Genomic DNA, 16,182 nt, shown 5'->3' with positions numbered 1-16,182 from the left:
AAAATAGATCCAGGAGAGATAACTTAAAAATTATTGGACTACCTAAAAGCCATGACCAAAGTAAGAACCTAGAAAGCATCCTCCAGGAAGTTTTCAAAGAAAACTGCCCTGATGTTTTAGTACCAGAGGGCAAAATAGAGGTTGAAAGAATCCACCGATCACCTCCTGAAAAAGATCCCAAAAAGAAAACTCCTAGGAATATTATAGCCATGTTTGGGAATGCCCCGATTAAGGAGAGAATATTACAAGCAGCCAGGAAGAAACAATTTGAATATTGTGGAAACACAATCAGAATAACCCAAGATCTGGCAGCTTCTACACTGAGGGATCGAAGGGCTTGGAATATGATATTCCGGAGGTCAAGGGATCTGGGACTAAAACCAGGAGTCACCTACCCAGCAAAACTGAGTATCATGTTTCAGGGGAAAATTTGGTCATTCAGTGGAATAGAGGACTTTCAAGCATTCTTGCTGAAAAAACCAGAGTTGAATAGAAAATTTGACATTCAGATACAAGAAGCAAGAGAAGCATGAGAAGGTAAACAGGGAAAAGGAATCATAAGGAACTTACCAAAGTTGAACTATTAACATTCCTACATGGAAAAAAAATAATTGTAATTTATGAAACTTTTCTCAGTAGTTGAAGGGATTAGAAATATATATATATATGTCTATATATGAGGGTATATGGGCATATGAATACATATATGAATGTGTGTATATATGTTTACAGGTATATATAGATAGAGGGCACAGGACTAATTTAACAGGATACTTAAAAGGTGAAATTAAGAGGTGAGAGGAATATAATGAGAGGAGATGGGGAGAGACAGATTGGGCCAAACTATCTCATACAGAAGAGGCAAGGGAAAATGGTTACAATGGAGGGGAAGAATAGGAAGGCAAAAGGGAATGGGTCAACCTTATTCCCATTGAATCTAGCTTGAGGAGGGAATGAAATACACACTAAATAGGGGATCTCACCCTCCAGGAGAATAGGGGGGGAAGGGGATGAGAGGGGGGATGATGGAAGGGAGGGCAGGCTGGGAGGGAGGGAAGTTGGAAGCACCCACTTTTGAAAAGGGACAGGATCAAAGTAGAGAATAGAACAAGTGGGAGGTGGGATAGGAGGGAGGGAAATATAGTCAGTCTTTTACAATATATCTACTACGTTATTGTTTTGCATTAGCCACACATGTGCAACCTATACTGAACTGCTTGTCTTCCCAGTGGGGGTGGGTGGCAGGGGGGGAAGGGAATGAATCTGGAATTGAAAGTTTTAAAATCAAATATTCAAATATATATATATGTATATAGATATATATATATACATATACATATACATATATATATATATGAAAGATTGTATAAATTGTTAGGGGCGGCCACATGGCTCAGTGAATAAGAGCACCGGTTCCAGTGTTGGGATGACCTGGGGACCAAATCTGGGCTCAGATACTTAGCGCCACACCCAGAAATAACTGGCCATGCAAACATAAGTTAACATATAACATACAACAGAATTTGAAGAAATATGAGCACTTAGGGACAAATACCTTCCTTCATTAAAGTTAAAAGTTTTGTTAAACCTTGTTTATTAAAGTCTTACCTTGGATTTATTCTTGTAATCTAAGGAAATTTAATTTCCCAAGACCAGTACATTCCAACCTTTATTCACTGGGAATTCATTACTTTTTTCTTGGTGGGCACATATTAGCATGTACCTTTTTACTAAGTTTTGTTTGCCACAAGCTTTCATTAATTACTGTAGTTACTCTAACTAGAGTATCTATTTCACTTCTCAGTGAGCTAAAAATTTGGCTTCTTTCTGCTCTACCTCAATATGTTGCCTATTCCTTGACCAGTTGAGAATGTGAAAAAACGTGGAGTTTCATAGGTGACAGTGATTTTCCCCAAAAAATTGGCATCATTCTAATTAAGTATATTCTCATTCATTGTTCTCTCACAATTTTTTTCCAACATCATTTTATGTTCTGTCCTTCAAAGATATTTGTTTTGGTTGTTCTCTCAGCTCTATAATTCTACAGCATGACAGAATAAAAGGACTTTGGTACAAATGGCTTCTGTATATTAAAAGAACCAAATCTTTTTTTTATCTGAACATTGTGAAATATGCTTTGAACATACTTATGCAGTAGCTTATTGGTGTCATTTAGAATTTCTGCAGCATTTTGATGTTAGTTAAATCTTTAATGAAAGAATATAAACTTTGATATAGGTATAAGACAATAGTTATTATTTCTGTTAAATCCATTTTCAAAATTTTTAAATCTACTTTATAAAATGAATTATTTGAAAGTTATTTAGGAATCTTACTGTGACTTACGTAAAGCAAATAATTATTTTCAAATTTCATTGAGATAAATGTTAATATTTCAAATGAGATATAGCTGTGTTCTTTGCAAATATATTTTGTTTTTAAATCCTTTTTTCCCTCCAATTTTAAAAATTATTATTTTCCTTTAAGTTTGTAGTACTACACTCTGGGTGGGACAGCTAGACAAAAGAACTACTCAGCAAGATGTTGCCAGTCTGTTAGAAGAGTTTGGCCCAATTGAATCAATTAATGTAAGTATTTCTCCCACCACTTAATAATTGATGATTTTGACAGATAAGATATAAGAATTTTGTGATTGACATCAAAGAGAATAAAACTAAGATCTCCTGATTTTATGTTTAGCATTTTTCTGGTATAAACATGTTTCTCGAATGGTATTGTATGGTATTGCTTGTTTTAATTTAAAGCCCAGTTCTTAAGGAGGAAGCCTTGAAAATAACTACTTCATATTAGCTTAGAAAATATTTTTATAACAGTAATAAATGTATAAATTTATCCAATATGGTTTCTAGAGATTGTAGTATTAAAAAGGGGAAAGGGACTTCTTGCCAAAATGGTTACCTGAATGGAGTCAGACTGTCTAATTCCCGTATACCTGCTAAACCCTGAAGTTTGCATCAGACCTAATAATGATCTGAAATCCACTGAGAAACTATAGTAAGTGACTTATTCCAACTCAGAACTGCATAAGAGATCAGTTCGAAGCCTGAGTTTAGGAAAATGAGTCCCTTCAGCAAAGCCAGCACCATTCTGGTCACAGACTGCCAGGAACACATGTACCCTGCAAGAATCTGTATCCTGAAGCATCAGGAGCTCCCCTGAGAAAGCTCTAGGCTGGTCAGAAAGTTCCAGGATGAGGATCATAGATGTCCCAGAGAGGAGCAGCCTAGCACAGGAACACTGGAACCTGGACTGCCTAAGGCCTCTTGCGATCCCCAGAACTATTGTCCTGAGACAGTGGAGAGGACCATAAAAATCCAACACTCTAAACCTCAAAAGATCAATGGGATTTGGAGTGAAAGGGTCATTGTAAGAATCTTGGGGTCCTAGAGCAAGCAGTGACTCAAAGAAAATACATAATTATGTAGAAGAAGTGAAGCAGGAGATAAAAATAATTGAAACAAAAATGCTGGAATAAAGACTTGGAAGGAAAATAAATAGCTTAAAAGGTGGTAAATCCTACCCAAGAAATGGACTTTCTGAAAACTAGAATAGACCAATAGAAACCAGTGATTTCATGAGCCAGAAGGAAAAAAACATAAGAAAATGTAAGATCTGTAATATAAGAAACAACTGACCTGGTAAAAACTGCCCAGGTGTAGTAGAACCAGGAGGCAAAGTGAAGAAAGAGTCTGCTTAGCACCTAAAAAAATGAAAACTTGCAGGAACATCTAAGTCAAAATCCAGAGCTTTCAGGTCAAAGTAAAAATACTGCAAACAGCCAGAGAGAAGCAGTTAAATGCCACGGAACTACAGCTAGGATCACATAAGACCAGGCATCTTTTTTTAAAAAACAAGAAGAGAGCTTACAATACAATATTCTAAAAGGCAAAAGATAAAGGATTACAACCAAAATAACTTAGTCTACAAAGCTAAGTAAATCTAATAGGGGAAAAATGAACCATAAGTAGAATAGAGGACTTTGAAGCATTTCTGATAAATAAGCCAGAGCTAAGTTGGAAATTTTGAAATATATACATAAGAGTCCAGAGAAAACTAGAAAAGTAAATTTTTTTTGATCAATTGGAAGGAGCTGTTGAATGCTAATAGCGGTTACAACACTTATAAGGGAGAGAAGAAAAAAGTGTCTCTCAGAACTTTGCTGTCTTAAAAAGATATTGAAGGGTTGGCTAGGTGGCACAGTGAATAGAGCACCCTGGAGTCAGGAGGACCTGAATTCAAATTCAGCTTCAGACACAACACAAAAACTATCTGTGTGACATTGGGCAAGTCACTTAACCCCCAGTTGCCCTCCAAAAAGCAAAAAAATAAAACAAAAACCCAAAAAAGATATTGAAGAAGTGAAAACAGAACCTGGGGTTGGTTTGGCTATTTTTTAGGGTTTGAAGATTAAAAAGTAGAAAGGTTAAAAGAAAGAAATTAGTGAAAAAGGGTAGAAATTGCTATTTCTTATCATTGAGTTGTATGAGAAGAATATAAGAATGTGGATGAACTATTAGGGAGAGTGGGTGCCTGGTCAGCCCTGATCTTCTGAAACAAGAGAACGTATCACTCACAGAGTTTGGTGTAGAAATAGATCAAACAAGATGAGAGGGCATTAAGAAGAAGGGTTAGTATTAGAGAGGAAAGAGCTACAAACAAAACTAAATTAGATCCTGAAAAAGGGGGAGGATGAATTTGAAAGTAATATGAGAATCTAAGATGGGGAGGGGTATCTTAGATTGTCTCTTAGACAAATGGAATAACTGAATAAATTGTGGTATATGAATATGCAAAATAGTTTCAGAGAATCATGAGTCATGTGAGCTGACTCACAGTGAAGTGAATAGAACCAGGCGAACAGTTTATACAAGGATAGCAACATTATAAAGCAAAAAAAAAAAAAAAACTTTGAAAGCCTTAACTTTAATCATTGCATGAGTAACCATGTCTCCAGCAGACCTGTGATGAAGCATGTTGCCTACCTTCCTGACAGGTGGTCTTGGATACAAGGTGCATTAAAAAAAACCAAACCATAATTTTTGGAAATAAGTCACTGTGAATTCATTTTGCTACACTTATGTATTGAAAGGATTTGGGTTTTGTTTTGTTTTTTCAGTCTAGAGGAGTGCTGAGGGGATTAGCAGGATTAGCCCCCAAAAAAGAGGGCCATTGAAACATTTTTTTAAATGTGCAGAATATAGGAATGGGGGGAACCTGCAGCCTGTGGAGTTTGGATTCAGTCAGAGGACTACCTGAGGACCTAGAGGGCCACATGTGACCTCTAGGCCCCAAGTTCCCCATCCCTGGAACAGAAGGGAAAGGGTGTTTGGGGGAAGTGGGAGTAGTTGCGTATTATATAATGAAAACCAAATCCTTAATAGTAATCTGTAGTATGTAAAATGTCCTACTGTTAGTAGAGCAATGCCTTTCCTAAACCCATTTGGATTTGCCTGCGCATGAGGCCATGTGGACCTGGCATTTTCTAGTAGAAAGAGGAAAAGAGCTTGCTCCCAGGAGGGGGAAAAATGAGAAAGAATGGGAAGAACATAAAAGAAGTTGGCCTAGTCTAGATCTTGAGTTTAGGGGAATAGAGGGGTTGGGATATAATCCAAGTGATTGTTTCCTTGTGAAAGGGAAGACAAGTATAGAAACAGTTCTGGGACGCTAACCCTCCTAGCTCTCAACAAAAGGGACAAGGTAACTAAGCATGAGAACCTTTGCTTATTGACTTAGCTATAGAGAAAAGGCTTAAGCAGTAAATCTCAATTAACTAAAAGGAAATGGAAAAGTAGGAGAAGCATCAGGCTCAAAGATTCATACATACAGATCTGGATACAATGTGGTTACACATACACAGGCACAGAGACACACACTCCTCTCAATTTCCCCAGGCATAGTTCCTCAGTTTCTTAAAAAATTGATTAATGATATTTGAAACTCTCTAAATCACATTATATAAGCTTAAACCAGAAGCAGCCCAAAATTGGGATAATAATAACACATAATTCCTAGGATTGTTGTGAGATTCAAAGGAGATAATATGTTAAACGCATTGCAAATGTTAAAACACGATTATAAATCTTACCTAGTATAATTCTCAAATCCAGATTTTTTTCAAGGTCACCTAGGTAGTAATGGATGGAGGGTAGGACTCTAGTTGGTAGAAGGAAGATCAGGCATCAAACTTTACACTTACTGCTTCTGGCAGGGGCTGACATGCTTCCAAGCACTTATCTTCCTGCTCTAAGAATCTCAGACAGTATCTAAGCTCTACCCAGAAAAGTGAAAGTACTTTGTTGAAAACTAGTTAAGAAGCCATTTATGCATCTGAAGAAAGTCTAATTCTAATAGGCTTATTACTTCATTCTAGTTGATACGGGACTGATTGGGGGACTAGTGTTATTTTTAAAAGATCCTATCGTTTTTTACCTGGTGCGTTTCTGTGGCCTATTTGAGTATCCATCTCCACTAGCTAGATATAGGTGATAGATGGGCAGATTATATCAGCTTTGGAATTTTACTAAGTGGAATTAAAATGTTTCCTTTAATATTCATGGATAAGGATGTATATATAGCATGGCACATCAAATTCCAAATTACTGTACCATATATTTAGTGTCCTAGGGATACATTTCAGTCACTGCTAGCTTATATATCTTTACTTTTTATATTTATGATTTTTCTGTTGTAATTTTGAAACAGATGATACCTCCTAGGGGATGTGCCTATATTGTAATGGTCCATAGACAAGATGCTTACCGTGCCCTTCAGAAACTGAGCCGTGGGAACTACAAAGTCAACCAGAAATCTATAAAGGTATAGATTTGGAGGAAATGGATATTGGAGTCAGTTTTTAAATTTCCACATTAAATTTATTGCCTTATCACTTTTAAAAAAACTCAAATTTGTAACTTTTCCATACTTTTTATGCCATTTTTGATAAAGTGACATTTCATGTACCGTGTTTCCCCGATAATATGACCTATTCCGAAAAGAAGCCCTCCCCTTACTGTGTAAGATTCCTTGAAAATAAGCCCTCCCCCGAAAATAAGCCCTATTGAGATTGCTACTGTAGCGAAGGTGATCCCCTGCGCTACACGCTACATTACGGTACCCTCTGTATGCACCCTTCCCCCCCCCCCCCGCCCATGAAATGCACGCCGAGCTCCGAGCTGCATCCAATCAGAGCTGCAGCAGTGAGCGCGTCATCCTGTTCTTCCCCAGTGATTTGCTTGCTGGTGCCATTGAGAGCAGTGCCGCAGAGGAGAGCTGAGGCAGGACAACATAAGCCCTCCCCCTGAAAATAAGCCCTCTGGTGTTTTTCTTTCCAAAAAATTTAATAAGACAGTGTCTTATTATCGGGGAAGCACGGTACCTGGTAAAATTTAAAGCAATTTAATTTTTTAATTTTTAATTTTCATTCCTTTTATAGGTGAGCTTAATAAGCTTTATAAGAACCTTATTTATTTTTGCCTTCTAATAGAGCTCTGAGATATGTGTAGTTTGAAAAGTTTTGTTACAATGAAAAATGTAGAAATGTAGTTGTGTTTAGCTCATGCTTTGGACAGTTATTCCTTCAGCAAATGCTTTTGAAGCCCTTCTGTTTAATTCCATCCTCAGCAGTCATCATATTCTACCTCCTGTTTTAGTGGTAATGAGTAGAGGTTGTCCTTCTTATATCCACCAGGCCTAAGAGGACCTTAGTTGTAGCCTTTTGAGACTGGAAACTGCCATCTTTATTTGGTCTGTGTGGTTCCTTAGAAGGACTAGATCCTTAATATTTGTTGAATTGGAATTTTGATAACCATGAGCATTGGACTTTACTACCAAATTATAGTTTGTTTTTCATTAATATATTAAACCAGACAAATTAATTTTATCTACTACATACACAAGTGAATAATACGGTTTACTACTTCAGAAATGGCATTGCTTGATCATTGATAGGAATTTTGTTTAATAGTATAGGAACCTAGTTTGATAGGTTCCACAAAAGCCATGATATTTTGCAGCCCTTAAAAATCTCAGGAACCTAGAGCCAGTGTCATTTCATTAAGCTGGATGTTCTTCAGTATGAAGGAATTTCTGTGAGTTACAGGAGTAACTCTCAGATCTATTATCTCATGTTAGATTTACCAGAGCGGTCTCCACTGCACTAGGATAGAGACCCCTTAATTTATGAAAATGGAGAGGACTGAAATGTGAATAGCAGGTAGCTTTTAGGGATAAAGGGCCTTCTTCTAGAGGGGATACAGTGTATTTCAGATTGTAACAGTGTTATAATGAAAAATTCTGATGCCTATGACATTCATCTGGTGTCACAGGAAAAGTGATCATATTGTGGTCTAGCTGCACAATTTCTTTCCCTTGTTTGAAAGTGGTACATACCCCTACCCTTAAGCAGCCTGGCCAAAGACATTCAGGAGACTGTGTGCCAATTTGCCACTCTCCTCCAGGCTGCTCAGTAGCTGTACTTGCCCTCTCTGTTTAGGCAGAAAGTGCTAAGAATCCCCTGAAGTTACTTTTCTTCCTGGATAAGAATAAAGTCCAGAAAAGTATACTCCCTCCTTAGAAAAATAAAGACCCTTAATGATCTCCTCTCTGAGGATGGAAAAATAGTATGGAGGACTAATTAATGCTTTTCCTTAGCCTTTCCGATAGCTCTGGTTTCCTTTGTCCAAACCTACACTTAGTCTTTATTGCTATCTATTGCAGGTCTGCATACTACACCTCCTCCTTCTCTTTCCTATACTCACCCATACCCCAATACGTGCTCACACTGTTTGCTCCTCCCTAGGTATATCTCTAGATCGTAGTCTTACTCAATGGCTGCTTCTAGTTTAAACTTATATAAAGGTATTTAGAGAGTTGTAAATATCAGTAATCAATTTTAGTTCCCTCTTGCTTTTCCCTGTTTTTTTTTTTTTTTGGTTGGTGAAATAGATTGCCTGGGCCTTAAATAAAGGAATAAAAGCAGATTATAAACAATATTGGGATGTGGAACTAGGTGTTACTTATATACCATGGGACAAAGTCAAACCTGAAGACCTCGAAAGTTTTTGTGAAGGAGGAATGCTGGATAATGAAACACTTAATCCTGGTAAGACAAAATATAATGTAACTTTGAATTATTCTTTTAGCTAATTAATATGTATGCCAGTTAAAATGTACCATCCTTTGTCTGCCTAAGTAGGAAATAAACTTTGAGTTGTTATTCTGTAAGTAGAAATGGAAATAGTCACATTATTTCTTAGTATCCTTCTTAAATCTTTTGGCTTCAGCCTCATTTGTATTATGTTTTAGCACACTCCTTCCTAAGTCTTTTCGTTGCACCAGCAGTTGTAGACTAGTAAATGTTAACATAGAGCAGGGATTGGCAAACTACTGCTGTCCTTCAGCCCTCTGTTTTTATTTGGTCCAAGAGCTAAAATTGGTTTTTACATTTTAAAATACAATAAAAGTTTATTTTAAAATGCAAAAGCTATTCTTAGCTAATGGATGGGGCAGCTAAGTGGGCACAGTGGATAGAGTGCTGGACCTGAAGTCATGATCTGAGTTCAAGAAATATGGCTACAGACACTTAACTGTGTGACCCTGAACAAGTCCTCTAACCCTGTTTGCCTCAGTTTCCTCATCTGTAAAAGGAACTGGAAAAAGAAATGGCAAACTATTCCCATATCTTTGCCAAGAAAAACTCAAATCGGGTGAGGAAGAGTCAGACACACTGAAGAGCGACAAAAGCTAACAAGAAGTAAAACAAAACAAAACCAGACTGGTCAACCCTTGGCATAGAGTGTAAGGAATTTTAATTGATTAACAAGTATTTAAATGCCTACTACTGCCCGGCACTGTGCAAAGGCTGGGGCTATAAGTAACAATAAATAAAGTAAATTCTACTGGCAAGAATCTTGTGTTCAGTGTATATCCACTGATAAATAAAAAGCAGATGAAAAGATGGAATTTAATTATATCAGTAAAGTCTTTTTTTTTTTTTTAAGGTAAAGAAATCCACTTAGAGAGCTATAACAGGTGTGGGAAACTTGAGGCCGTATGTGACCTTCTAGGTCCTTGGGTGTCATTTTTTGACTGAGTCCAGGTTTTATTCTGTGAAGTTTGGATTCAGTCAAAGGGCCACACTTGAGGACCTAGAGGCCACAGGTTCCCCAATCCTGAACTTTAAATCTTTTTCGTTGAAAATGTCTGTTGAAAATAGTCTTGTTTATCTGCATACACTAAATTATGAGGTAATTAATGTCCTTTAAATCCATTAACATTTACAACTGTATACATGGTATAAGTTAGTACCTATTTATTCTGAATCTTACCCCAGTGAAATGAAGTTTGTATTTCCTCATCTATTTACCCTGGTACTTGGTATGTCCTAAAAGCATGAAGTGCTGAGGGAACATTTTTTTTTATCAGTTTTTAGATACTTAAAATTAGAGCTATTATATTGTTTAAGGTGGTAGGTAGGTTATGCTCAAAATATCACAATGGTTACTGACAATACTTTTTCAGTTGACTTTGACAAAATAATGAGTTTTCACAATTGAGCTTTTACTAGTGACTGTGATTCATAGATTAAAAGTTTTTACTTTAAAGCTTTACCTTTGTCCCTGTTTTTAAAACCTTGTCTGTTTACCTTTTCTGAAATGTCGGTGGTATTGGGGGGGAATATATATTTGATTTCATTACAACTTTCAGTTGTATGTCATACTTAGTAAACATTTGTTAAATACAAATTACAAAGTGGCCCAAAGTACTCTATGAGGGGACTATGTGGAGGGGCTACAAAGGTATAAAATACATTCTCTCAATTCATTAAGATTACAGTGCTGGGGGCGGCTAGGTGGTGCAGTGAACAGAGTACTGGCCCTGGAGTCAGGAGGACCTGAGTTCAAATTTGGCCTCAGACACTTAACACTTACTAGCCATGTGACCTTGGGCAAAAATCACTTAACCCCAATTACCCTCCCCTCCAAAAAGCAACAAAAAAAAAGATTACAATGCTCAAATTAGGTAGGAAAATGTCACTAAAAAAGCTCTATTACTGTTTTTGCTTGTTTCTAATATGTTTTTTTCTTGGTAACTAGTATGGTGCAAAATGCCATGTTTGTCATAGATCATGATAGATTTAGACTCTGAGTATTAAATAGAGTTAAAACTAGAATATATGACAAGTTAGAGAAGTAATACATCAGTGAAAGTGTTTTAAGGAATTTAGCATCTTGTAATAGACTTTAGCAAAAATTAGAATATAAGGAAAATCTTCAGAATCTTTAAATAATGCAGTATATTAATTACTTAAGCACAACAATATAAATCAGGTAAAAGTCAAGATCTTAAGTAAAGTGATCCTCGAAAATATAATAGTCATTCACTTCAAATAAACAGTGGAAAAACCTTGACAGTAGAATATTTTAGACTCTATTGAATAGTCTATTCTTTACCAGTTTAATTACCTAGAATTCTAGTAAATGAGATGTAAAGGCTTTAAGATGCTTTTAAACAAAATAATGATTTCATAAGATGTATTTGATTACTTAACTACACTTGATCATCTCCTCTTATGTTCTATAATCACTTGCTTCATAATCTTTTCATTCTACAAACTTTTTAAATGCTATGCTAGTAAATTTTGATATTAACAATTTTGTGATTTGTCATTGTAAATAATTGTGTATAGCTTTAAGAATTGATAAGGAAAATTTCATTGTTGACTTGAATGTAATTGGATTTCTGCTTTCCCTCTTAAAGACTGGAAAGGAATTCCTAAGAAATCTGACAATGAAGTTGCTCAAAATGGAGGTGCAGAAACTACACATGCTGAACCAGTATCCCCAATACCTAAGGCTTTACCTGTTCCTGTTCCTCCAATTCCTGTTCCAGCACCAATAACAGTACCTCCTCCACAGGTGAGACAGTATTTTCTTTGATCACGTTTAAAAGCATAATGAAATATTGAGTAAGCAGATTTCTTTGGTTTCTTTTAAAACTTTTTTCTAAATTATAATTCATAAGTATGCTCTAATTTATAGATTGGTGAAAAGGAAAAATATAGAAATATGATTTTTTGAAATATTGGACTGGAATCAGGAAGAAGAGAATTCAAAATCCTGCCTCAAACCCCTACTAGCTACAACCTGGGCTAATACTTCGGCTTCTTTTTGCCTCCATTTTCTCTATAAAATATTTCTATATATATATAAATATATATATATATATTTCTATAAAATGTGGATAATAAGAGCACCTACCCTTCAGGGTTTTATGAGAATCAAATTCTGAAACACTAAAGGTCTGCATAAATATTAGTTATTGTTATTTAGAACATTTACAGAATCTTAGTATTGGAAAGGACCTCAGGTCTTTTAGTTTAACACATATCTGACAAAAATCCCTTCTACAGTACCTCTGACAACCTTTCTTTGAAGAACACCATGGTTGGGGAATTCACTACATCCTGAAGCAACCTATTGTTAGAAAAAATTCCCTTGTATCAGATTCAGTCTGCCTCTATATAACTTCTAATCATTGCTCCTATTTCTGTCCTAAGGGACTAAGCAGCAGATACAATTCCTCTTTCACATTCTGGCTCTTAAATAATTAAAGATTTTTTATAACGTGGTAATCTCTTCTCCATTCTAAAGTTGCTCATTTCCACCAGCTGATTCTCATATACTGTGGTCTTCAATCCTCACATCTTTAATGTTTTCTTGAGTATTTATTGCCAATTTCAGCCCATACTTGACTTTTTAGTGTTCCTGGTATTATCCCTACAGAGGCATGCTACTCTTTGTCTCATCAGAATTTCATTCTTGAGAGGTGCCCATCCCACGTGGATTGACATCCTTTGTAGAATAGTAAGTCACAAATCCTAGCCAACTTTGTACTCAGCTGTTTTAAATTCATGCTTCCCAAAATCTGGGTTGCATGTGAAGACTTCTGCTTGAGTTTCTGGTCCTTTACCATCACAAACTCTGATATAGTGGTCCCTTGGCTTTGATTTCTACTTTAGTAGGTAGTTGTTCCTTGTTGGTCAAGATTTAGGTCCAGAATAACAGTTTTCAGTTCACTTTGTTGTTTCCTTGACCTTTTCAAACTAGAATTTTTAACCATTTTTGGGGGGCTGGGTGGGGGTTTATCATCAATCCCTTTAGCAGTCTGGTGTCACTCATTGCCATTCTCTCAATGTTTTCTTGTTTGGTTGGGTTTGGTTTTGGGTTTTTTTTGGTAATTTTTTTTTTATTTTAAACTTAAATACAAAATGAGATAAGAAAAAAAAAAACATTGCCATGTCCACAGTAAACCATAAGAGGGGATTCAATTTGATAAAACAATAAATTTCCATTTCAAGAAAATCTATATAATAAATACACTTTTTTTTTTCAAAACTGACCAGCTTTTTTTCTTTACTTCCTTGTTGGTTTTCTTTTGTTCTCTGCTGTGCACTTTTAACTTTATCCCTGCCCCCATACTACAATTAAATGTGGATAGATAGATAGATAGATAGATATAAACTTACATACTATGCTTATTTCCACCTGTCATCTGTCTTTTCTGAAAGTGGATAGCATTTTCTTTCATAGGTTCAAGTCTTTCCATGTTTTTCTAAAATTTCTAAATCGACCAGCTCATCATTTCCTTCAGTACAGCATTATTCCAGCTCAGTCACATCCTATCTGAGAGATTATTTTTTGAAAGCTTTTTTCCTCAGTTTTCAGTATTCCTTCTTATTCTTGGCCAAATAGGTTTTATTTATGCAAGAACATTTTAATTTAAAGTAACTACAATTATACTTTTTACACTTTAACAATGCTCTCCCTTATAATAGAGTTCAAGGTCTTGATACTGCTGAGTCTCCTTTTCATCTTTTTTCCTTATTCCTTTGACGTTCCTCTTCCAACTGAACTTTATTATTTTTTCTAACTCAGTAAAAAAAAATTTTTTTAGTAATTTAATTAGGATGACATTGAATAGGTTAGGTAAAATTGTTTAAAAAATTATATTGACTTTACCTACCCATGAATAATAAATATTACTTTAGTTATTTAGATCTGAGTTTATTTTTATAAGAAGTGTTTTGTGTTTATGTTCATATAGTTTCTGTGTATGTTTTTGTATGTATGTATACACTTAGGTATTTTATACTGCCTAGGTTATTTTAAATGGTCTAAAACTATTGAATAATATTGTTGACAGTGTAGTTTCTCTTTTTCATTTTGATTAAATCTATTTTAACTTTAACTTTGTTTCAGATTATGGCTATTATCCCTGCTTTTTTTACATAATAAATTCAAATCCTGCCCTTTATTTTTTCTTTGTGTGTATTTCTCATTTTTATGTTTCCTAAAAGCAACATATTGTTGAATTCAGATTTTTAATCTGCTGGCCATTTCATTTTATGGGTAAATTCGTCCCATTCACATTCTAAACTACAATTATTTGTGTGTTTTCCTCCTTCCTCTTTTTCCTCACTATCCTTCTCACCCTGTTTACCCTATCCCTCTTCACTCCTCTGCTTTACTTCTACCCACTACCTTGTCCTCCTATTCCTTAACCTACCCACTGCTCTAAAAGTTCCTCTCTTATCCACTGTCCACACCACCCTTGCCCTCTTATTTCTTTCTGAATTTAGAAGGCTTTTATACCCTTCTAGATTTATATACATACATATATATGTATATAAATTCCCTCTTTAGCCTATTCCCAATGTGAGTAAGGTTTCACTACTACTCTCCCTCCCCCTTCTAGCTTCTTTTGTATCAATTTTTCCTTTTATGCCTCATTTGCATGAGTTAATTACCCCTTTTTATCTCCTGCAGTTTTATTTTTTTAAGAATCACCCCATCATGATCAGCTCAGCCCATGCCTTTTTTTCTCAAACTATCCAAATCATAAAAGACAGTTTTAAAGAGTACCACTGATATTTTCACATGTAAGAAGTAAGCAATTTGAACATATTGAATACCTTATGATTGATCTTTAGTGTTTACCTTGTATTTCTCTTGGACATTATATGTCGAATTTTCCCCTAAGAACTAGGATTTTTTGTCACAAAAGCTTTAAAGTCTTTGAGTTCATTAAATGTCCATTTTTTTTCATTCAGGATTATACTTAACTTTGCTGGGTAAGTTACCCTTGTAACCCCAGCTCTTTTGTTCTGCAGAATACCGTATTTTAAGACTTACAGATCTTCAGTGAAGTAGCTGCTAAGTCTTGTGTAATCCTTATTGTAGCTCTGTGATATTTAAATTATTTTTTTCTTGTTGCTTCCACTATTTTTTCCTTAACTTGGCAACTTTAAAACTTGACTATGATGTTCCTATAAGTTTTCCTCCTGGCACTTCTTTCAGGTAATCATGGTGGAATTTTTCTATTTGTGTTTTGTCTTCTTCTAGAACTTCAGGGCAATTTTCTTTGATAATTTCATGTAATATTGTATCAGGATTCTTTTTTTATTATAATTTTCAGGTGGTCCAACGATTCTTATATTGTTTCTCCCCAGTCTGTTCTCCAAATCAGCTGTTTTTCTGATGAGATGTTTCACTTTCTCTTCATTTTTTCATTCTTTTGATTTCTTGATGTCTTAGAACATCATTAGATTCCTCTTGCCCAGTTCTAGTTTTCAAGGAATTATTTTCTTACTTAAACTTTTGATTCTCTATTTCAAGTTGGTTGACTTTCTTTTCATAATTTTCTTGAGTTTTTTTGTATTCTTTTTTTCCTAATTTTTTCTCAATGTCTCTTACTTGATTTTTTTTTTTTAATTAAAAAAAAATTTTTTTTTGGAGGGGGGAAGACAAGGCAATTAGGGTTATTCCAAGAAGTCTTTTTGTGCTTGGGACTATTTGATGTTTCTCATTGAAAAAGTAGTGGCGTGGCTTTTTTAGCTCCGTTATCTTCTTCTGAATATGAGCCCAGATTTTCTCCATCCCCATAGTAACTATCTGTGGTTGGGTTCTTTCTCCTTTTGCTTACTCATTTTTATTTATTTTTTGTTTTATTTTGTTTTTAGCAACTATTAGTGTAATCAAGTTGTTGTCCTGAGGTATGGGGAATGATGTCTCAGGTCCTTCTTCTTCTTCTTTTTTTTTGTTTTTAAGCAATCAGGGTTAAGTAACTTGCTCAAGGTTACATGGCCAGTTATTTCTGGGTGTG

The 16,182-nt window shown here is 35.3% G+C and overlaps 1 protein-coding gene across 5 annotated transcripts in view; it reads left to right on the top strand.

Annotated features, from left to right (window-relative positions):
* SCAF4 (SR-related CTD associated factor 4) overlaps positions 1-16,182 on the top strand; it is a 111,354-nt gene that overhangs the window by 71,112 nt on the left and 24,060 nt on the right. For all 5 annotated transcript variants that reach the window (XM_069075002.1, XM_069075001.1, XM_069074999.1 and 2 more), the window contains 4 exons: positions 2,488-2,588; positions 6,724-6,837; positions 8,965-9,121; positions 11,779-11,936. In XM_069075002.1, coding sequence (XP_068931103.1) covers positions 2,488-2,588; positions 6,724-6,837; positions 8,965-9,121; positions 11,779-11,936 — 530 coding nt within the window. The remainder of the gene's footprint in view (positions 1-2,487; positions 2,589-6,723; positions 6,838-8,964; positions 9,122-11,778; positions 11,937-16,182) is intronic.

Source organism: Petaurus breviceps, unplaced genomic scaffold (assembly GCF_028583685.1).
Source record: "Petaurus breviceps papuanus isolate PSGF00001 unplaced genomic scaffold, PetGlider_PUasm1.0 90897, whole genome shotgun sequence".
Taxonomy (NCBI): Eukaryota; Metazoa; Chordata; class Mammalia; order Diprotodontia; family Petauridae; genus Petaurus; species Petaurus breviceps.
The sequence above is the reverse complement of the archived record's forward strand: the minus strand, read 5'-3'. Positions and strand labels throughout refer to the sequence as shown.